The 24177-nt window shown below is 40.0% G+C and overlaps 1 protein-coding gene and 1 pseudogene across 4 annotated transcripts in view; both read right to left on the reverse strand.

Annotated features, from left to right (window-relative positions):
- SETDB2 (SET domain bifurcated histone lysine methyltransferase 2) overlaps positions 1–24177 on the reverse strand; it is a 90794-nt gene that overhangs the window by 25149 nt on the left and 41468 nt on the right. For 2 of the 4 annotated variants that reach the window (XM_047865139.1, XM_047865130.1), the window contains 8 exons: positions 22375–22491; positions 21475–21644; positions 18763–18979; positions 17925–18024; positions 16359–16452; positions 13067–13407; positions 10452–10540; positions 8163–9646 (listed from right to left, as the gene is read on the reverse strand). In XM_047865139.1, coding sequence (XP_047721095.1) covers positions 9529–9646; positions 10452–10540; positions 13067–13407; positions 16359–16452; positions 17925–18024; positions 18763–18979; positions 21475–21644; positions 22375–22491 — 1246 coding nt within the window. In that variant the 3' untranslated portion in view covers positions 8163–9528. Of the gene's footprint in view, positions 1–5256; positions 5634–8162; positions 9647–10451; positions 10541–13066; positions 13408–16358; positions 16453–17924; positions 18025–18762; positions 18980–21474; positions 21645–22374; positions 22492–24177 lie in introns of those variants that run through there. The other 2 variants (XM_047865158.1, XM_047865148.1) reach the window with 2 other exon arrangements.
- LOC125169692 (small nuclear ribonucleoprotein G-like) lies at positions 10548–11630 on the reverse strand (annotated as a pseudogene).

Below are 24177 nucleotides of genomic sequence, written 5' to 3' on the forward strand. Positions count from 1 at the left end.
CGTTGTTTTAATCAACTGAATTTCAATACAAAAACAAAAACACAACATGGGGGGGGGGGGAAGGGTATTACAAAGTTGCCAAATGGAGAGACAATGTGTATGCTTTTCTTGGCCTAAAATAATTCACATTATGGGGGGAAAAAGTTTTAAGCTTGATCTCAATACATGGAGAGAAATACTGTGCTCCAGAGTAGGAAGACGGGACATTATAATCCTGTCAATTCTTTCTCAAATTGTAGGTTTAATGTCATTTCAACTTAAATTCCAAGAAGGTTAAAGAACTTGGGGGAAAAAAAAGTTTATTTGGAAGAATAAAAGGGCATGGATGGTGAAGGAAACCTTGAAAAGAAAATACAAGGGTATCTGGCCATCCCATCGAAAACCATACTATAAAGATACAACTAGGACAAAAGAGTAGATGACTATGTCTAAAGAAAGGATACAAAGCATAGAGAGAAGAATATAATCTATAATTATGAATTTAACATATCATAAGGCAATATGTGCATTTCTTCTCTGGCACTGATGTCCTCAGGCCATTTTCTGTTGGGTTATTCACTATTTTCTTATTGATTTATGAGCCTGTTATGCATTCTTGTTAGTCGTATGTGTGGTCTTTTTTGTTTATAAAATGGACATACAGAATGTTTAAACATTTTATTTGATAAAAAGGAGATATGACTTAGAAAACACCTCCATAGCTCTATTTTCTTCTAAAATTTTATTTTTATATTAAAATATTAATGTGAAATTTATTGTATTATAAAGTATGAGATGGGGCGCTAACTTATTTTCACAGTGGTTAGCCAGTGATTTAAATCTCCTTTTCCTACATTTAATGATTACATATGTTTGGGTTTGTTCACATACTTCTATTTTGTTCCATTGATCTGTCACTTTCTCTGCCAATACCACACTTTATAATTTTCAATGTTTTAGAATACATTTTCAACGTTTATTTATTTTTGGGATAGAGAGAGACAGAGCATGAACGGGGGAGGGGCAGAGAGAGAGGGAGACACAGAATCGGAAACAGGCTCCAGGCTCCGAGCCATCAGCCCAGAGCCCGACGCGGGGCTCGAACTCACAGAGCGCGAGATCGTGACCTGGCTGAAGTCGGACGCTCAACCGACTGCGCCACCCAGGCGCCCCTAGAATACATTTTAATATTTGACAACATAACATACCATCCTAGATGGAAAATGAGGAAAAAAAACCCCCAATATTTTATTCACCTCAGGCCCCAAATATACTTTGTTAAATACTATATTCTTTTTAAAAGAACACACAAACTGGATATTATATTCATAAAGCACAGGCTAAAAAAAAAAAAGCATCAAATTATTAGTGACAAAATCTGGAATAAAAATCCCTAATAAAATAGTATGATAACATTTGATAGGCATGCAATGCTCCTTGTTGTATAAGAGCTAGGCATTTTCACACAGCATTACCCTTTCCTTGTGCAAAGCTGGACTTTTGGACAGGTGCACTGTGCAGGGCTGAGCTGTCAGGCTTTGGATACCTAAGCATGGCCCCCTGTGTTTCCTCTGGGGACTGTCCATCTGAGTTGCATTCCCAAGTCTGCAGGCTTCTAGGATTTTGGCACCTGGGAATATGGTGGTGGTAGCTACACCATTGCCTTCTGACCTAGAGTTTTGCCACTACAACCCCCAAAGTGGGACACACAGGCTCCCCCTAATGGCCTTTTCTTGGTAAAACATGTCCTCCTCATAGTTTCTTATAAGATCTTGGCTTTTCTAACTTGTTCATTCTTCCAGACTGGAGGATGCATGTAACTCTGGAGTTGAGGGGAAATCACACTAGAGGCTCTTACGTAGACAGGCATCTCTCACTATCTGAATGCTTGCTATGCATTATCCAAAACTCATGGACCAAATAAATACATTTGGATAACTGATAGTCCTCACCTTCTGAATTCAGGAACTGTATAGGTTCAGACAGTGAGGGATAGGTGTATTATGGGAGCAGGGGCATTTTAGGGAAAAGTCCATTGGTCTCCATCAGCAGCTGACACTAAGAACAATGAGGATCGGCAGGGCTCCCCATGGTCCTTCTATTGTGTCTAGCAGGCCTAAGGACTCACAGAGACTGATCTGACAACAATTCCCCCCAAATTAAACTGGTAGTCAAGAAAGGTTCTACAGAATGAAGCTGCAGAAAAATGACAAGCCAGGAACATATGAACTCTGACTAACTCAAACCAACAGAATGAATCTCTGTCTCTAGGCCCATCTCCATCTGGAAAGGGATTACTAATGCCACAGCCTCTGCAGGGATGTCAGGGGTGTCTTCCAAATGTTCCTTTTCCCAGATATGGTCTTAAAGCCCATTGGACAAGGGAAATCCAGCCAGAGGACAGAATCTGGGGTAGCCAGACTGGATAGCCAAGAAACACGTTTCACCACTAAATGAGTGGATGATGGAATGAGAGTTCCTAATCTTACAATTCCATTTACAATGCCCTTTTGTTATGATTTATGTTCTGGACTGGCAACCGATGTATGGTGCTGGCTTGGAAACTTATTCCTCTTTTCTTCTTTGATCAACTTATCTATTATTGCAGCTTTTTAAGTTCTTCCATTATACATAAGATATGTGGGAGAAGTCAACTTTATCACTGAGTCCCATGACTGCACACCTGTAATGGATAAAAACCAAAACAGAAGAGGAGTGGACATTACCTAGAGGCTTGGTAATGGACTTGGAAACATAAATGTATTTGGGAGAGCCAGAAAGCATTACTGGGGACAGCTTTAGAGTGTATAAACAGGGGGATGCCTGGGGGGCTCAGTCAGTTAAGCATCCAACTTTGGCTTAGGTCACGATCTCATGGTTTGTGAGTTTGAGCCCCACATCAGGTTAGCTTGAGCCCCGCTTCAGGCCCCACACTGACAGTGCAGAGCTGGTGTGGGATTCTCTCTCTCTCTCCCTCTGCCCCTCATGGGATTCTCTTTCTCCCTCACTCTCTGCCCCTTGCTTGCTTGTGCCCTCTCTCTTTCTCAAAAAAAAAAAAAAAAAGAAAAAGAAAAAGAAAAAAAGTATAAACTGGAATAAGAATGGGCATGTTGTGGGAAAGGGGTGGCAGACAGCCAAGGTGTAGGATGTTCAGTGGACTTCTTTAAGATATCTATCTCACAATCATACACAGGGATGACCCTCAGCAGGCACATTTGTATTATGTGACTCCATTTCCCTACGCACAGCTGACAGTCCCAGAAGACCTATCTGCCCAACTCTCAGATATACAGAATTCAGAACAGAAGAAGTTCAAACTGGGCTGGTTTCCCTCCTGAGAAAGACATTCCCCATCAGCAACAGAATAGAAGCCAAGCTCAGTGGTACATACAAGCCCACTCATTCCTTCAACAAATTCTTAATAAGAACCTATTAGGCACTACAAATAAAACAGACAATGAGATGAGAGTTTCAACTCTCATGGAACTTTATTCTAGTAGTAGAGACAGACAAGTATTTTTTTTCCTGCTAGTGATAAGTGTTATGAAAAAAACAGAGCAGGGAAAGGAAGTAGAGAGTCATGAGGGAGGTGGGGTGTTCTTTTAAATAGCATGGGAAGGCAAAGCTATGGAGGGACACACTTGAGATTTGAATATGGTGGGGAAGTGAGAAATGTGATGCAAACAGAAAGACCCTGAGGCAGGGACAGATCTGGGGGCTTGGAGGACCCACAAGGCAGTAAGGGGTAGCAAAGTCATCAAGATGAGCAGGTATGGGATCAGATCAGGACATGGGTTACACTGTAGGCCACGGTAAGAGATTGTTTGGAAGGTAATGAGAGACTGTTGAAGGGCTCTGTGTAGGAGAATCACATTCACTTTTTTTTCTTAAAGATCATTTTGGCTGTTGTGCAGTCTTGTCTGTATGAGAAGTTGGAGCAGGGGCCAGATTAATAGTCCAGGCAGGAGATGATGGTGGATTGGGCTTGGATGGTAGCGAAGGTGTGAAGCGGTCAGGCTCAAGATCTATTCTGAAAACAGAACTGACTGGTCTAATGCATTACATGGGAGGTGAGGAAGAAAGAGAGGCATTGAGGGCAGTGCTAACAGTTTTGGCCTGAGAAACTGGATAAATGGAATGCTGGTGGTTGAACAGGTTTGGAATACGTGGATATATGAAGGGAAACAAAAATTCTCTTTGGGATATTCAGTTTGAAATCATTCTAAGCATTGAGGAAGTTGGTTATACAAGTCTGGAGTTTGGGGAAAATGTCAGGATGGAATCTCATCTCTAGTAACATTCCATAGGTAACACTAGCTGAATGAAAATATTCAACCACTTGGTTTAGGGTTGCCATGTGACGTTTTGAGGCTGGTGCCTCTTCCTGTCATCACCTTTGTATGGAACACCCTTTCAAACTTTCTACCTCTGGTTGCCTCTTGCCATTTAAAACTAAGGGCGTCCTCACCTCCATAAAGCTTTCCCTGAACACCAAGTTGAGTTAGGAACCCCTCATTTGGGCCTCTGTGGTGCTTACTTACCAGGTCATCTTCAAGTTGCCTATTCAATTCTCTAAGCTGGGGTCAGTTTAACTCATCTCTGTATTCCCCAAATCTAGCCCTGAGCCTGGCAGGTGGTAGGAGCTCTACATCTGTTTAAGTGAAGGGAAGGCGCAGACTCAGACTATTGCCTTATTCACAGAGAGGGTTGCTGAGGATCTGAACTACTGAATGAAAAGGAGGAGATGGTTCCAAAGAGTCACATTCTCTGCAAGAACCTTCCCAACCGCTTCCTGAGACCCAGCTAGCCACTTCTCTTCAGGAAGGGGTCCACTCCTGCCTACTTCTCCACTTCTCTGACAACACTGTTTTACAGGTGGGTGGAGCTTTGCGTGGAGAGTAAGCCCACCAGAATTTATGTCGGTTTCCTCTGATGCCTCCATTCCCAGTAGAGTAGGACAGTAGCATTGGGCTGTCCATCACTAGTGGGAGAAGAAAGCGGGACACAACTCTCCTAAGTGAAGCTCCGGGGCTGAGGTCTGGGCTCAGAGTCCCTGTGGAACTGACCGAAGGTCTGTTGGAGGTGAACGTAGACAAGCCCGGCAAGTTCGGCAAGTTTGCCAGCGCTGCCTGAGGGGCTAGGATGTGGATCCGGGGGGCCCCCAAGCGGCCGCAACAGTGAGCAGACCCTGGGCCCCGCCCTGTGATTGTGGGACACTGCATCACCCCCCCCATCCACAACTCCATCCCCGCGTGTTCGCGCGCGCACATTACTCACCAGTGGGGTGGGGGAGCTGGTCCGGCGCGTCCTTGGCCGAGGAAGACAACGCTTGCTCCATGGCTGCACCCTCCGTGGCTGTCCAACGGCTGTGCTCCTTGCCTGCACTTCCGGAAGTTCACAGGCAGTTGCAGAGTTTCGTTTTCGTAAAAGCTGTGATGATCCATTTCCCCTGCATAGGGGGAAGTTCTGAGCAAGAGACGCGTAGAGTTTGCAGACGTAGTTCTCATTCAAATTGGAGCTCGCATCTTATCCAGATCTGGTCTGAATCTGAACTTGCTTTGTTTTGTTTTTAAACTTGCAGGCGTTCCCCACCCTGCCCTGACTTTTCCTCTTCAGATTGGGAGGAAAGATGACCAAAACCCGAGATCAGCTGGAGAAGTGACTGCTCTTCTGTTTCTTTAAAAATTGTGTAACACCAAGTCTGGCCTAAATAGTTATGTCATAAACGTAGGCGGAATTAACAGACTAATTCCAGTTTCAAGTCGCAAGTCTTTATTTAGCACCCATGGGGTACACAGCACCATACAAGACGAGGTTTTCAGTGCATGTGACAAATATACATGTAGAGAACACAAATGCATATAAATTACAGATAAAAAAAAATTCTGGAAAAGAAACATGTCATAGTCGGTGGTTTGCTGAGGAATTAAAGGAAAACTTCTGCAGGTCTTGCATTTTGAGGTTTTAAAGAGAAGAAAGGCAAAATTGGGGACAGCAGAAAAACAATATTTAAAAAGATAACTTGGGACAGTCATGACAAGTACAGAAATGGGTTACAGAAGAATGGGGCTCAAAGGGGAGATAAGAGCAGACTCTGGCAGCCAAGTTTTTGTCCTTAAATCAGGAGGAGAGACAAGTATACCTTGACAGGCCAAAAACAGTCTATAACAGACCATTAGAGACTCGGTAGCTCAGCTACCTCATGGTGTGGCACTTGAAGAGCCCTTTCCCCCAGTTTATAATCTTAGCCTTTTTAGTGTTCCACTCTTAAGTATGAGTAGACTGCCAAGATCACCAACTGAGGAAAGTCTATAACATGAAAGACAAAGACCAAAGGAAATATACAGTGAAAACAAATAAACCTTTGAGGTCACAAAATATGCAGGAAGAATACAGATATGAATGTGTGTGCACACACTTAAACCTATATACATGACACTTTCAAGAAGATTTGATACTGCAACCATGAACCAAAAATAGGATGCTACTAAAGAAAAATTCAGAGAAGAGAGCTCTAGAAATTAAAAATATGAGACCAGAAGGGGAGCCTGGGTGGCTCAGTCTGTTAAGCATCTGACTTCGGCTCAGGTCATGATCTCACGGTTTGTGAGTTCGAGCCCTGTGTCTGCCTCTGTGCTAAAAGCTTGGAGCCTGCAGCCTGTTTCAGATTCTATGTCTCCCTCTCCCTCTCTACCCCTCCCTACTCATGTGCTTGCTCTCTGTCTCAAAAATAAATGAAACATTAAAAAAAAAAAAAAAAAGAGACCAGAAAAATAAAGCACAATACATCTATATTGGAAGATTCAGACTGAGGAAATCTCTCAGAAAGTTACAGCAAGAAGACAGCTGAAAATATATTTTGGGGAGCCTGGCTGGCTCAGTTGGAAGAGCATGTGACTCTTGGTCGCAAGTTTGAGTCACACACTGGGTGTAGAGATTACTTAAATAAATTAAAAAAAAAATGAAACTCTTAAAAAGAGAGAGAAAAGAAAATTAGAAGAGAGTCAATCCTGGAGGTCTAACATCTGAATAACAAGAATTCTAGAAATAAAGAACAGATTAGGAATCATTAAAGAAATGGTTCAAGATGATTTCCCTGAACTGAAGGACAAAGTTTTCAGATTGAAAGATCCCACCAAGCACCCAGGATGAAAGATGAAAATGGACTTCACCAGAAAGGGACACTGGGACAAAGACAATTCTATCAATTTCAAGAGAGATTAAAACTGGTCATATATATAAAAAATAAGGAACAGAATGACATCTGACTTCAGTAGTCATCCTGGAAGCCAGAAAGGAGACCATTTTAAGACTTCACAGCAGCAGCACTGGAAGCTAGCAGATGCCTTCAATATTGTGTATGGAGGCTACTCAAGAATTCTATACCCTGATAAAATAGCAATCAAGCATACAGGTAAAAATAACATAATCAAACATGCACGGTCTCAAAATATTTACCTCTTGATTTTCCTTTTCAAAAGCAACTAGGAAGAATATGTCCTTCACCGATATGTGGGAATAAACCAAGGAAAAGGGAAATAATGGAATTTAACTGGAAATAGATCTGACATAGACAAAGACAATCTCTAGGACACTGATGGAAGATGAGAGCTGTGAAGCAGATCAAGATGTTAGGATTTCTGCACAAAAGTATTTCCCATACTGATTAAGTATCTTCACTTTCAGTGTACTACCTAAAACATCTTTACTGTGAATAAATGGACTTAACTTTCCTCATCTGTCTGGAGGCTGTTTGTTGGCTTTTAACTTTTGCTCCTCTTCCTAGTTCCTAGGTTTCTCACTCCATAAAACAATTTCAAGTTAAATTTTCATCTAGTTTAATATTTTTAAGAAATTAAATTGGGTCCAAACTTTGAACAGGTTTTTTTTTTAATTTTTTTTTTAATGTTTATTTACTTTTGAGAGAGAGAGAGAGAGTGGGGGAGGTGCAGAGAGAGAAGAAGACACAGAATCCGAAGCAGGCTCCAGGCTCTGAGTTGTCAGCACAGAGACCTACGTGGGGCTCGAACTCAAGCTGTGAGATCATGACCTGAGCTGAAGTCGTACACTCAACCGACTGAGCCACCCAGGTGCCCTGAACGGGGTTTTTTTTTTTTTTTAATGTTTATTTTAGAGAGAGAGAGAGAGAGAGAGAGAGAGAGAGAGAGAGAGCGCGCGCGCACGAGAGCACTGCAAACTGGGAAGGGGCAGAGAGACAGAGACAGGCTCATAGCACAGAGCCAATGCAAACTTACTAAGCATGAAATCATGACCTAAGTTGAAGTCAGATGCTTAATGGACTGATCCACTAGGTGCCCCAAACTTCAAATAGGTTTTTATTTGAACAGTAACCAAACTAAACCCAGAATCAAGTACAAAAGAAAAGAAAAAAAGACATAAAACCTCTCAAAAGCCAGAACTACTTTTAATTACTACTTTTTGAGCTGGTATTCCTGTTCTGGTTCCAAGGGAGAAGCTCCTGGCAGTCAAATGTACATCTTTGTTATGGGTAAAATTAGTTTTGACTCTTGGAGATTCCCAGTCCTCTTTCTGCTCCATGATAAGGGCTGGGTAACCCATAGCAGAGTAACTCCCTTTTTCTCAACAAAAACAATTTGCACATCATACACAGAATTCAAGCAGCTGTTCCAGACTTTACAATTGAGTAGAACTGCCTTGTTTTGTTGTTGCTGTTGGTTTTTTTTTAAGTGAATTCTTGCCCAGCACACTCCCTTCTGGCTTAATTAAGACACTAGTTTTCTAAGTTTTGCTAGTTTCTAAGTTTTGTTTTTCTTATGGCTCTCCTCTACTTAGAACAAAAATATTCCAATTCCTCCAGGTTTCTATTCCCTTTGTTTCTTGTCTGTGTTTGTACTGGAGAAGTAAAGAGAACCTATGGAAAAGAAGTTTCCTCTCAAAGTTTGCCAAAACCTTCCCCATAGGAGAGCTTCTCCATCTTAGCACTCAAATAGTTTGACGGGGCAGAGTTGCAAGGAGCCAGACAGAGCTTCTCCCAACTAGTGTTAAAATATTGGAAGTGATATGTATAAAGTTAGTTCTTACATATTCCTCAGGCTCTGTTGCCCACCTTATGGCTTATAATGATAAATTATTTGCCAAGAATTAAACAAATTTTGTAAGTAACGATGTGAAATTTGGCCTTTTGGGGGCATAAACTTAAAGATAATAATCACAAAAGTAAATACGATCAACTGAATTCTATTGTGACATTTGTTTCTCTTAATATATAATTTACAAATAAGTTACAAACTGTATAATGGTATTTCATATAAAATATACACTTCCATCCCACTCATGTAAAGTTGAACAGCAGAAAGAATAAAGAGATAGCCTATGTGTATGAAAATGTCCTTATTTTGTTTCTAGCATTTTAAGCCACACAAATGAATTCCTTGACAAGGGTAAACTGAGAGGAATTCTCTTGATGGATCACAACCTAAGTTAATTCCACTGATGACGGAAAGTTTCTTGCATGGCTCTAATTGCAGCGTGATAAGCGAATTTCTTCAATAGGCATTAGCTACAAATTTATAATATTTTCTTTCTACATTTATTAACCCCACACTGGCAGAGGATTTCTTTCTCAGGCACAGTCCCAGCTTCATACCCATAATCCCATGTTAGCTCTGTTCTTGCTTTCACATACCTAGAAAGTAGAAATGAAAAAAGTAAACAAATTACTCTGAGTAACTACCAAATGAACCAAATTTATTATATCAATTTCTTAGTAACATTATTAAAAATCTTCAACCACCATCCACCAGTTAGGAATGCTCTCTTATTAAGAATAATCATTTGAGTTTTTTTTAAGATTTTTTTAAAGTTTATTTATTTATTGAGAGAGTGTGTGAGGGTGCGCGCGAATCAGGGAGGGGCAGAGAGAGAGAGAGGGAGAGAATCCCAAGCAGGCTCTACACTGTGGGGGCAAAACCTGATGAGGGGGTCAAACTCATAAGCCGTGAGATCATGACCTGAGCTGAAGTCAGACACTTAACTGACTGAGCCATCAAGGCATCCTAATCATTCGCGTTTTATTTCAAATCTACTAAAATCCTAAGTAAGAAGAAACTTGTCAATATCCCAAGAAAGGAAGTGTTTTACAAACAGTGGAACCTAGTGACATGAGGAGGTCTGTGGTACAAGGCCTGTGGTGTGATAGTTGGGGGGTAGTTCTGACTTAAAGAACTAGTTAAAGATATTCTATATCACTTATTCCCTGAATTGAGTTGGACAAGACCTGCCATTGTCAGCCCTTTCAGGCATTAATTCTCAAAGGAAATAAGAACTGAAATTTCAGCTATTTAAAATTTTATTGACTATGAACAGTTTGGGATAAATGAATATTCTAGGGTACCAGATATTAGGGGCTGTAAGCACATATTTTATTTTATATTTTCCTTTTGTTATTTTTTACAATTTCAAAATTAAATCACATAAAAGAAGTTTCAAACCTGTTGGTGAAGAATGCCACCAATGGAAAATTCCTGTCACGTGTTTCTACAAAAACATTCTGTACCAAAAGATTTGGGCAACAACTATGCTGTTAAAATAAATAAATAAACACAGAGGTTAGATAAAGAGTTTGATACCTCGTTTTTGAAGCATTAGAATATCATTCTGCTTCTAGCACATCTCACTTATTTTCCTTTCTTTGCTTTTGCTAATATGCAAAATATCAGAGACTGTAATTTTGTTAATATTAGGAACCCAATCGGAAAAGCTCTGTTCTGACATTCTTATCCTGCTGGTAGAAATGCAAAATGGTACAAACTTGTATAGAAGATAATTTGTCAATTTTGTCAATATTATAAATGCATTTATCCTTTGATTCAGCAATCCCCTATCTGGGAGTATATTCTACAGGTACATCTGTACATGTATCTATGTGTAAGATTATTCACTGAGCATTGTTTCTAAAAGTTTAGAAACCCAAATGTCTTATCTAAAGAGTATTGGTTACAAAATAAACTTTGGTATATCCATACAATGGAATCCTATGCACCTATAAACAAAAACAAACAAAAAGAAAGAGAAGCTCAGTGTACTGATATGGAAAGGTCTCCAGAGTATATTGTTAATTAAAAAAACAAGGCATAGGACAGTGAATATGCTGTTATGTAAGAAAGGGGGAAAATAAGAATATTTATATTTACTTGTATTTCCATAAAAAAACACTATAAGAATACATAAGAAAGTAATAAAAATGATTTTACATATAGAGGGTAGAGTAGGGACAAGGTTAAATGAATGGAGGCATAGTTATTTTTTAGGGTATTTTTTTTTAACAGGACAAAAAAGGTTAATACGAAGAATGTATGTGACCTGAGTTTTACATGATCATCAAACAGACCTTCTAGAAAGGGAACATATGTAAGCAACTGACATCTCTGCTGAATACAACCATTAGTTATCCTTGTTCAAGGCTTCTAACACGATATTATTTTCTCTGATTACCACCATTCCAATATTGTTCTATTGCCCACTAGCTCCCATCTCCATACATTCATCATTCCCAGATTCACAAAAAGACCAAATCCCAGCAATTTTCCTTGAATATGTCTGCCACCATTCAATTCCAATGATAACTTCCTGTCCACATTTTTTCAGTTGTGCCAGTAAGCTTTACTCATCGTGCATACATACAGGCTCAGAGTTACCCTGAAACAGAATTCTGTTTGGCTGTATGTATGTATTCTGTATGGCTTTTTATTTATTGATATATTTGCTTTAATTTTATTTCCATTTTAAAATCACGAATGTATTTTCTTTTTTTTAAGTTTATTTATTTATTTACTTAGAGAGACAGAGAGCAAACATGCACAAGCAGGGTAAGGGCAGAGAGAGAAGGAGAGAGAGAGCATCCCAAGCAGGCTTTGTACTCTGCACTGAGTCCAACATTGGGCTCAATCTCATGACCATGAGATGAAATCAAGAGTCAGATGCTCAACTGACTGAGCCACCCAGGTGCCCCACAAATGTATTTTCTATATTAAAAAAAAAAGGAAGGAAGGAAAGAGGGAAGAAAAAGGGGAGAGGAGAGGAGAGGAGAGGAGAGGAGAGGAGAGAAGAGGAGAGGAGAGGAAGACAGATTAATTCTATTTTTCCACAACAAGAGAGTTTTTCCAAAACTCAGGTGGTGTGCTAATTGGGAGAGGTAAAACCAACCATATGGTTCTGGTGCAGCCACTTTCAACACAGCTGACAGGAAATAAAGCCATGACAGTTCTTTGTTGGGGATCCTTCTTTAATGGCCCCTTAGTTATGTTTAATGGCATCTGACATGTTTGGCAACAGTAGAGAAGTAGTCAAAGTGGAATAAAGAACAGCAGTTGGGGACAGAGGAAGAGAAGAAAGGATTCTGTTCCTTGTTAACCAAGTATCCTCCTAACTAGGTGAAAAAGAAGCCAAATAGATCACCTAGCAAGGAAAAGGCTATTTTTTTAATGTTTATTTATTTTTGCGAGAGAGAGAGAGAGAGAGAGAGAGAGAGAGAGAGAGAGAGAGAGAGAGAGAGAGAAACAGAGCATGAGTGGGGGAGGGGCAGAAAGAGAGGAAGACACAGTATCCAAACAGGCTCCAGGCTATGAGCTGTCAGCACAGAGCCTGATGCAGGGTTTGAACTCATGAGTCGTGAAATCATGACCTGAGCTAAAGTAGGAGGCTAAACAGACTGAGCCACCCAGGCACCCCAAAAGCTGTTTGTTTTTAAAGATTTGCTGACTTTAGGTTGGGGGGAGGAGGGGGGGAGTGGATGGGAGGGTGGGGGAGGCTGGGTTGGGCCTGCAGGTCAGACAGGTGCTGAGTATTAAGGAGGGCACTTGTGATGAGTACTGGGTGTTGTATGTCAGTGATGAATCACTAAATTCTACACTTGAGACTAATATTGCACCGTATGTTAATTGGAATTTAAATAAAAACTTGAAAAAGAAAAAAGATTTTCTGACTTCAGAATCTTATTCTCTTTTGATGGCAGGTCAATTACATATGACTGCACATAAATTTCAAACCATTCAAAAAAGCATAGAAAAAGAAGTTGTTTAGAAATGTGATCAGCCCATATACTCACATTAAGGAAGCGGCCCACATTTCCTTCTTTTGTGGCATCCAATAAAAACACATTCCCTTTATTGAACTTCTTTAGAGAATCAGGTGAAGTGTTCTTGGTTTCGCTTGGGAACTCTTTATCACAAAAGACCTGCTGGTTTTGAAATGCTGGAGATCTTTCCCCTTGGGGCTTTTGTATTTGAGACTTGAATTCCTTTATAATATTCTGATTATCCAGTGGGGTTGCTTGGTTACATCTTCCTCCTGATGGTATTTCTTCTCTACATTTGGTTATATCTATCACATCTGATTCAATCAGCAGACTGTTTTCAGTGTCTTTAACTTGGTAAGAGCTTGAATCCTCTAAGAAACATTTTAGAAGGAAGTGTCAGCAAATATACTTGGTTAAGCAACAGTCCTGAGATTAACATACTAATTAAATGCTGGCTGCTTTAATTATCTCTAATTCTTACAATGCATGAAGATAGATAGTACTCCAATTTTACAAATGAAATGTTGAGCCTCTGAGAGGGTAAGAGATTCACCTGACTGGCAATAACAATGAGAAGTGGGGTAAGAAACCAAGAACTGTCTCAAATATTTGAGAAATGTCTAGCTCCAAGTCTGCCTTCTTTATACTACCTTTTTATGAATGTACTGCTTGCCTCCTGTTACTATTACTGTATTTAATCTCTACTACTCATAAACTGACTTACCTCTCTTCAACTCTAGAATCTCCGTTTCCATATATTCTAAACACCTGTAACAGTGGGTGTTTAGGGAGTACTCTAGGCCTGTAGGACAACAATGAAAAGCCCGAGAAGACCTGCTGGCATTACCCTCTACAAGTCCCAAGAGCAATAACTGTATTGCTGGGGGTTGTGTACACATTAGTGTTTGGTGGTTCTGCCACATGACCACTCAATAGTTACAAATTCTTAAGCAATAATACCTTAGAGTAAGATACGCTGCCTTAATCATTTTTTATCCAATAATGGAAATATTTTTTTAGAATATTCAAAAGTATGAATCCTTGTCAAACAGAATAAGTAAAATCATTTATTCTTTAAAAGTTACTGGGGTGCCTGGGTGGCGCAGTCGGTTAAGCGTCCGACTTCAGCCAGGTCACGATCTCGCGGTCCGTGAGTTCGAGCCCCGCGTCAGGCTCTGGGCTGATGGCTCAGAGCCTGGAGCCTGTTTCCGATTCTGTGTCTCCCTCTCTCTCTGCCCCTCCCCCGTTCATGCTCTGTCTCTCTCTGTCCCCCAAAAAATAAACGTTGAAAAAAAAAATTAAAAAAAAAAGTTACTGTGTCACCTAACTCAGTGGCACAAACAAATGGTTTCTTTCAATGGTTTTGATTTAATCATTATTGTTACTGGCTGCTGTTCCTACATGTTCTCATATTTTAATCATAGGTTCCATGTGAACCATAACAGTACATAAATGATTTTTATAGTGCCTGCTATATATTAACACTATAGCAATCAATGAAAATAACAAAAGAACCAAAGCAGTAGTATTCATTATGGCTCACAGGCATGAAATGGTGAAGGAAACCAGAATATGTCATCCCAAAATAGGCTTCTTTGACATAAGATTATTTTAGACTAACAGGGATTGAGCAGCATATGCAGGAAAAGCTCATTTCCCTCCCCTTATCTGTTTAAAAGCAGTACATAAATTTACAAAGGTGTCCCTCCTCCTACTAGGAAGGACAAAAGTTAGTGACAAGAGACAACTTTACACTTTCATCAGCCTGGAAACCAAACCAGTGGAATCTACATAACAAACTTTACTAACTAGCCTTTATCCACTATTGGTTTCTCACATACTTACCTTCCCACAACTTGCTGCCACTAGAGACTCAAGGTCCTTTTCATTTGTCCTGTCACCCTTCTAAAAATTTATTGCTGTTGTTTTTTGAGAGAGAGAGAGAGAGAGAGAGAGAGAGAGAGAGAGAGAGAAAGAGAAAACACAACCAGGGGAGGGGCAGAGAGAGAGAATCTTCAGCAGGTTCCATGCCCAGCGTGGAGCCCAATGTGGGGCTCGGTCTCACAACCATGAGATAGATCATGACCTCAGCAGAAATCATGAGTCGGACGCTTGACTGAACCACCCAGGTGCCCCTAAAAATTTACTGTTCTTTGGCTAAGATGCTAGATAAGCCACAGTTCTAAGCTACTTCTTTGTTATTCATCTCTAAGTACTCCCAGGTGTTATATGTATGATACACACGGTAATAGTGATACATGGCAATAAATTTCTGCTTGCTTTTCTCGTCAATCTAATTTACAAGGCCTCATGCAGCTAACCTAAAATGGGTAGAAGAGATTTTCCTCCCCTACAATTATAGAATAATTATAATACATAAATATCCTTTGTGATAGACCTTTTCTGTCAAGCAGCTGCCTCGCTCCCTACTCCAAATCTCCATCCTTTAAGACCAGGTTAGGAGTTGGGGATACAGATGCAAGGAAGCTCAAAGAGAGAAGAGGCAATGGTTGGTTATTTAAAAAGGGTCATCTTTCAGCAGTATCCCTCTGTGAGGGAGATAGTGAAATGCAAAAGTACCAAAATCCAGGTCTGTCAAGTTGTAACATGAAATCCGGCAAGAATGGTAACATTCAAAGACAAGCACTCAGAATAGCAGTATTTTTGCTTTTTGCTGAGCATCTCTGCAGCAGTGTTGGGTGGAGTACTGTAGAATGATGTATCTTTATTGTTAAAGAGTTAGGAAATGGCAGCTTTGGACAATGCTTCCAAAACCAAAGATAACACTGTGGACTCCGTAACTCAGAGTTGTCTCTACCCCACTCCTTGCTGCCATGCCTCAGATCACTGTTGGCATACAGACTAGAGGTTGGCAAACTTCTTCTGCAAGGGGACAGAGAGCAAGTATTTTAGGCTTTGTGGACCATATGGTCTCTGTCCTGACTACTCAGCAATGCTGACATAAATCATCAGAGACAATATATAAATTAATGAGTGTGGCTATGCTCCAACAGAAGTTTTTATGGCCTCCAAAATTATAATTCCATATAATTTTTGAGTGTCACAAAGTATTATTCCTCTTCTCATTTTTTTCCAGTTATTTAAAAATGTAAAAATTATCATAGCTCATGGGCCATACATAAACAGATGGTGGGCCAGATTTGGTCCACAAACTGTAGTTTGCCAACCTCTGATACAGACAAGAAGTAACTTATATAATGAATGCAGCTTGTTTAAGTCTGAGAAAATGAGCCACAGGTATTGAGCAGGACAGACAAAACAGCAGAAAAGGCAGGAAATCACAGAGTGAAACAAAGCCTACTTTTCATCTCCTTGGCTTTGGAGTTCAGATGTACTTGGGTCGGTTTAAATCCATCATTATCTTCTGAGGTGACAGACTCTGAGGAAGTAAATCCCTTAAAAGAGAACAGGGAAGATGTCTTTACTTTCTAGCTCAGGAAAAAGAATTTAATTTAGCAGTTAGCCCACTTTCATCAAGTGTCAATCTTCATAGGCTGTAGCTACCAGATTAGTTTTGAAAGCCTCAAAGCTGATATCATAAGAAATCTCTGGAGTGATGGCGCCCTTTTGGCCGTGTTCTGCTTCTAGGCACTTTAGTAAACCACAGCTATAAAGACTTTATCAAGACTGTTAAGACATTCTTTAGGCATTAAAATTTAAAATAAAATTCTAATACATCCATCTGTATCCCTCAATTCTAATACCAGATTTGGCTTCAACTGTAAGATGTGCAAAGACAAAAACACACTTTGGCTAGTTTTTACTTCAAAGAGAAGGTTAAGGGAGTTGCCTATCTTTATGAGTTGTAGACACTGCAATCACTTCATATGGTAAGGGTAGCTTTTAAAAAGGGCATATACTTAACGCCATGCTTGGCACTGAACTAACTGTTCAATAAATGTTGACCATTATTAATTATTCAAGTTACTTAAAGGGTCAACATTTATTAAACACTTGGGTGTCAGGCATTGTGCTACACAAAGTATCTGATGTTTATCTCATTTAATCCTCTTAACTCTTTTACAAAATGTTTATCTCATTTAATCCTCTTACTCATTTTACAAATAAAGGAAGGTAGACTTGGAGAGATCACCCAGGTAGTAAGAAACAGAGCTGGAGGTCAAACCCAGGTCCATGTGGTCTGATGGCCCAACTTTTTCATAATTTTGTGATCCTGAGGAGGTATTTACTGTACATTACTAGGGCAGAAGATAAATATCTGCACACCACCTACGGCGGAGTTTTTACTTTTCATCAACAAGCCCTACTATGAACTACCATTATGTCTTCCTGTTCTTTTTCCGGTATCTTTCTTTGCTTTCAGGTTATAGTCTCTGACTAGTTATTCTTCTCAGACGAGATCGGGCGCGTTCAGGGTGGTATGGCCGTAGACTAGTTATTCTTCTCAGTACAGACTGAAAAGTGTACCTTTAGAGGCTATCATGTAAAATGGTGCTTTCTGGAAGATTCTTTTATTAGGCTGTGCCTCTTCTTTCTCTTACATCTTACAACCTTATCTCCTAAGCCTACTGTATCTTTTTTCTTATTAGGTATCACTATCAACTCTGGAACACTTTAACTTTTCCTACAAATTCTCAGAACTGGATAGCTCTCAGTCTCAGTGGAATACACTGTCAGATCATGACCAATCCTCTCCTTATGTATCTAAGTTGGGAACATGCCAATCCACCATGGAGGACACTAATAAAGCACGGTCTTAACATTTCAAGAGTATGCCCATTCCAAAATAATAAAAAAAATCCTACACATTAAATAACACAAACAATTGGAACTAAGTAAAAGACAGAAAGATGAGATAATAGTTAATGTTCTCAGAAGGGCCCCATCTACATTTTGCAGTTTTTACCATCTTTTTCCCATTGCGTTGAATAATGGCTGTCTTGGCTTTAGGACTTCTAATGACTGAATGATACTGAATTCTTGAAATATTGTTACATTTCATTTCTCTGAAAAGGAAAAAAAAAGTTATTCTATATATCACTAAAAATTCTCTTTATTGGACTTTGAAATACAGATATCACTGTTACATAAATATCCATTAGAAATTAATCTAATAACATCTACGGATAGCCCCCACTAAAGAAAGAAACATATTTTAAAGTCAATCATATTTGAAGTACATTAAAAAAAAGAATCCATGAAAAGCTTTGCACATAAGTTGATAGAAAATACAAAGGACTGCAAAAGTTATGACATCCATAAAGACTCTGATTAAAGTCATAAATTTTTTCGGGGCGCCTGGGTGGCGCAGTCGGTTAAGCGTCCGACTTCAGCCAGGTCACGATCTCGCGGTCCGTGAGTTCGAGCCCCGCGTCAGGCTCTGGGCTGATGGCTCAGAGCCTGGAGCCAGTTTCCAATTCTGTGTCTCCCTCTCTCTCTGCCCCTCCCCTGTTCATGCTCTGTCTCTCTCTGTCCCAAAAATAAATAAACGTTGAAAAAAAAAAATTATAAAGTCATAAATTTTTTAAAGGTAAAACTCCAGAAATGGAACACTGAGGAAAAAAGTATGTTGGCTAGATTTTAAAATCTAAGTGTTCTAGATTTCTCTGTGTTAAACTTGTACCTGTGAAGCAAGTTGATATACAGGAGATACACAGGAGTAGGGGTAAAGTAAGACACAAAGAGAACCACGCTTGATCAATAATACAGATCAATCCTGATTAGGTTTCTAAGATTTTACTTACGTAACAGGTTCTTTTAAATTATTACGGAATGTAGGTGGACACTCCTCAGTCTCAGCACTTCTATGTGTTTCCAGGTCTAATGGGATAACTTCTACCTCACAATCTGCAACTTCTATTTTCCTCTTTTTTGAAAACATATTTTTCATAATATTATCTTCCTTTCCATTTTCATCAGTAGGATCAGGTTTCCCAGTGTTAGATCTGCTTAGTAATCTTCCTAAAAGAAAAAAGGGTTTAATGAGACAAAAGATAATTGCTAAGCAACAAAAGAGCATCTCTATTCTGCTCCATTACTAAAGAACCCTGTGAAATATCCTTTATTTCTAGAATGAAAATAAACACATTAACTAATCCTAGAAAACTCTTGTAAGAAATAATAAACAAAGGACCAGTGAGAGATTTCTTATCTTCCAGGATATGAAAAAACATTGGCCATCTAAAAAAAGCATTGTCTGTTCTGGTATAACATGAAAGAGAATAGATTTAGCTACAATAATATAAAACAAAAATATAGATCAGAAAGCATTCTAGAAAATTAGAGAGGTGAACTCCAGTCTTAAGATTACAGCTTTTATGGGGCACCTGGGTGGCTCAGTTGGTTAAGCATCCAATCTCGGCTCAAGTCATGAGCTCATGGTTAGTGGGTTTCAGGCTCACATAGGGCTCTCTGTTGTCACCACAGAGCCTTCTTTGCATCCTCTGTCCCCCTTTTTTCTCTGCCCCTCCCCCACTCATTCTCTCTCCTTCTCTCTCAAAAATAAACATTTAAAGAAAAAGAGTATAGCTTTTGTGTCTAGTTAAAAATGCTGTATCAGCTAAAACGTATATTCTTTTTATAAAGTGACCTATTTAAATCTGAGGTGATATGCACCTATTATTCTCATATTAAGTTCTAGTATAATATTAAAATCTTCAAGTTTATGCATTTTCTTATAAGGGACTCAAAATTATACTTACCAAGTCAAAATTAGCAGCCGGATCAGAGAGATTACCTTAGGTATATTTTCTAGTAATGCAGATAAAGCCAATGATACTTCCTGGACACCATGTGGCTGGCACCTTATAAGGCAGCTAACTTTCATCAGAGTTACTTTGAGAAATATGAGAGACAAATGTGGAGGTAAATTGTGTAGGATGTGTGTAAGTGGCATGTGACAGGGATCCAAGTGTGACTGTTATGAATTATAATAATTCTTGCCCTCACTGAAGTGAACCTGGAATTTCAGATGAGAAGGGCTGCTCTGGTCCCTGCTGCCTTACTGCCAAGACTCAGTCTAGGACATTTCCTTTAGACTGGCTCCAGAGTTATGTTCCCTCAACCTTTCTCATTTCATGGTACACATAGGAAGTGAGGATTTTTGCCTGATACTCTGGGGTAAATGGCTGAGACTACTGGAGACTGGTGTTTCTGGCCTGGCGGCTGTGACCAGAAAGAATCAGTAACTGCACAGGCGTGCCCGGGTGGCTCAGTTGGTTAAATGTCTGACTTCGGCTCAGGTCATAATCTTGTGGTTCATGAGCTCGAGTCCTGCATCAGGCTCTGTGCTGACAGCTTGGAGCCTGGGGCCTGCTTCAGATTCTGTGTCTCCCTCTCTCTCTGCCCCTCCCCTGTTTGTGTGCGCGCTCTCTCTCTCTCTCTCTCTCTCTCTCTCTCTCTCTCTCGCTTGCTCTCTCTCGCTCTCTCTCAAAAATAAATAAACATTAAAAAAAATCATTAACTGAACAACTATGACACACCAGTTGGGAAGTTTTGCTCAGAGTGTGGGCAACTCTCTCGAGTCCCTGAAATGGAGTGAGCTGCTTAAAGTCACTGTCTGAATCATACTGTGCAAGTATTTATTACAGACTTAACTTGTTACATTCTAACAGCCCAAGTCATTGAGCAAGATAGTCTTTGATTGATAATCTTTACCTTAGCAAATCAGTTATACAGTTTTCTTTTTTTTTTTTTTTTAATGTTTATTTATTTTGAGAGAGAATGGAAGAGGGGCAGAGAGAGGGAAAAAGAGAATTCCAAGTAAGCTCTGTAGTGTCAGCTCAGAGCCCAATGCAGGCTTGTTCTCACAACCACAAGATCACAACCTGAGCCAATATCAAGAGGTGGACGTTCAACTGACTGAGCCACCCAGGCACCCCCACCCCAGTCATGTAGTTTTCTTTCTTTTTTTTAAAGTTTATTTATTTATTTTGAGAGACAGAGACAGTGTGAGTGGGGGAGGGGCAGAGAGAGAGGGAGACAGAAGAGAATCCTAAGCAGGCTCCATGCTGTCAGCTCAGACACTGACCTGGGGCTTGAACTCACAAAACTACGGGACCATGACCTGAGTCCAAACCAAGAGTCAGATGTTTAACCGACTGAGCAACCCAGGCACCCCTAGTTTTCTTATTCAAAAAGACTTCTAACCTTACCACAAAGCATCTGTAGCTATCATGGAGACCAAAACAAAACAAAACAAAACAAAAAAAACCCAAAAAGCCTCACACAATAACCCAAGTTTTATCTCTGAGCCTTTCTTTTCTGGAACATCCAGTGTTTCCTAGAACATGTCATCCCTTCAGTGCTCAATCTCCCAATTACTTGTCCCCTCTCTTATGCTCCTCCTATATATTGTTGCTCCTGTCCTTGCTATAAGATCTCAATGGCCCTGGCTAGTAAAAGAGATTCAGAAATGTGGACCTTACTATAATTTGAATAATTAACCTTTGCTTTACCTGAATAAATGCAAACAAATGTCCCTCTGTCAATGTCATCTAGGCAGCGTACTCCCCATCCCTTCTTTTCAGTTTTGAACACCTGTAGCCTCACTTGAGGTCCATGCTGCACAACTCGGTTTTGACACATTTGTCGATTACACTTGCACAACAGGCTACATTCATAAATGCTGTCAAAAAAATAGGCAAGAGAAAATCAATCAGATATCCAAATTAAAAGCAAAAGCAGTTCATACCGCTACCTCACCAATAATTACCAAGGGAGGCAGACTAAATGTGAAGGCTCCTAAAGCTTGACTGCCTGGATTCTCATCATAGCTCCAGCCATCTACTATACTAACTGTGTGGCTTGGATGACTTATTTAACCTCTGTGCTTCAATTTTCCATTTTAAAAAGTGGGGCCTATTTAAAAATAGGGCTGTTTCATAATTTAATGGGTATTTACAAGGTGCTTAAGGCAATGTCTGGCACATAATAAATGTTAGCTTTTAAAAAACTGTCTAGAAACGTCTGGGAAGGGAATGTCTAGGAAGAAAGATTTTCTGTTTCTATGTATTTTTTAATAACATCATTTTTGAAAGTTTGAAAACTCCCAATTTTTAAATGAGCTTTGTAAGCTATACTTCTTAATGAAGAAATGGCTGCCCAAAGCAGGCTAACCCTAGAGGGGAACAGCCACCTCAAAGCAAACATTTAAGTATGTTCTGTGTGGTACATGAGTGCTCTCTGACTTCCATTTCCAAGAACAATATATAAATTTGTTTTTTTATTCCTTAATATATAGATTTCTGGTATAAAAATTAATATTTAATGATATCTATAAGACTATAGATCACAATAGCAAAGTACCCACCTTCAAAAATACAAACACCCTGCAACAAATCCTCAAGGTATCTTACCCAGTAGGTATTTGTCTCTGTAGTCTTTTATATTTATATCCAGTGGTTATTTTATTACTCGACAAGGGGCAAGTCTTGGCATTCCTTGCTGTCAACTGAAGACATGCACATTTTGTTCTAAAAGGAAGGCAATGGATGGAGAAGTTAGAATAAAAAAGCACCAACTTGAATAATGAGAGTCTTCTTAAAAGTGTAAATGATAGGGGTGCTGTGGTGGCTCAGTCAGTTGAGTGTCTAACTCTTGGTTTTGGCTCAGGTCATGATATCACGGTTCATGAGCAAGCCCCACATGGGGCTCTGTGCTGACAGTGCAGAGCCTGCTTGGGATTCCGTCTCCTTCTCTCTCTGCCCCTCCCCTGCTTGTGATCTCTCTCTCTCAAAAATAAATAAACACTAAAAACTGTAAATGACAGTAAAGGATGTAATTGTATTTAGAATAGTCATTTGGCTCATGGACAGGTGGACTTCTTCCCTAAACAGATTTCTTTAAAAGACAAAAACTAAGAGGAATTTATAAATAATTCTAAATAATATAAATAACTCTAAACTACCCTATCCCTGTATTTGTTCATGAAATACATACTTAACTATATGAGTTTTAGTTTTTTTTTTTTTAAACGTTTATTTATTTTTGAGACAGAGAGAGAGACAGAGCATGAACGGGGGAGGACCAGAGAGAGGGAGACACAGAATCTGAAACAGGCTTCAGGCTCTGAGCTGTCAGCAGAGCCTGACGTGGGGCTCGAACTCACAGACCGCGAGATCATGACCTGAGCTGAAGTCGGCCGCTTAACCAACTGAGCCACCCAGGCGCCCCATAGTTTTAGTTTTTTTAAATGAATTCCTTTCATTTCCTATTCAGCAGAAGCTAGTTTGTGAAAATTCTCCTAGCTCCCCTCTCCTACAATGTATAAACTTATGTGCAAAAGGGCATAGGTAGTTTTGCAGACATCTTAAATTATCTCTCCCTCCAATTACATGAAAACAATTGGGGAGATTGATGCTGGCCATCTGGCTACTACAATCTGCTTTTCATAATGTTGCTAAAGTAGATGACATACAACCATAGATTTCTCTCATGCAAGATGGCAATGTAGAAAGACCTCCTCCATAGACACACCAGATCTACCTATTTGTAAAGCAATGCTTTGGGAAGAACTGAAGGCTGACTGAACAGCTTCTTCACAACAAAAGATAGACCATGTACAGAATGGCAAGAGAGACAGAGACACTGTAATGAAGGGAACCCCCACCACCTCTGACACTGCAAACTGCAGTGGGGAAGGACTGGTGAGCAGATTTATCTGCCCTGGGGCACAGAAAAAAAGAAATGACAACTAGAATACAAAGGAACTGGCCTTAGAACCCTGATGATTGGCAGGGGAGCTGCTGCAACTCTCTGAGTTAGAGGGGCTGGCAAGTGCCCCATTTTACATTTCCTCTGCACCTTAATAGCACAGATGAGAGTACAGTCTGGGAGCCCTAATTGGACTATCACCATACCAAGCCTCAGACGCCTTGAAGCACAGAAAAAAAGCTGCATTTTCTTTTTTTTTTTTTAATTTTTTTTTTTTTAACGTTTATTTATTTTTGAGACAGAGAGAGACAGAGCATGAACGGGGGAGGGGCAGAGAGAGAGGGAGACACAGAATCAGAAGCAGGCTCCAGGCTCTGAGCCATCAGCCCAGAGCCTGACACGGGGCTCGAACTCACGGACCGCGAGATCGTGACCGGGGCTGAAGTCGGACGCTTAACCGACTGAGCCACCCAGGCGCCCCAAAAGCTGCATTTTCAAAGAACAAC

Source organism: Prionailurus viverrinus, chromosome A1 (assembly GCF_022837055.1).
Source record: "Prionailurus viverrinus isolate Anna chromosome A1, UM_Priviv_1.0, whole genome shotgun sequence".
Lineage (NCBI taxonomy): Eukaryota > Metazoa > Chordata > Mammalia > Carnivora > Felidae > Prionailurus > Prionailurus viverrinus.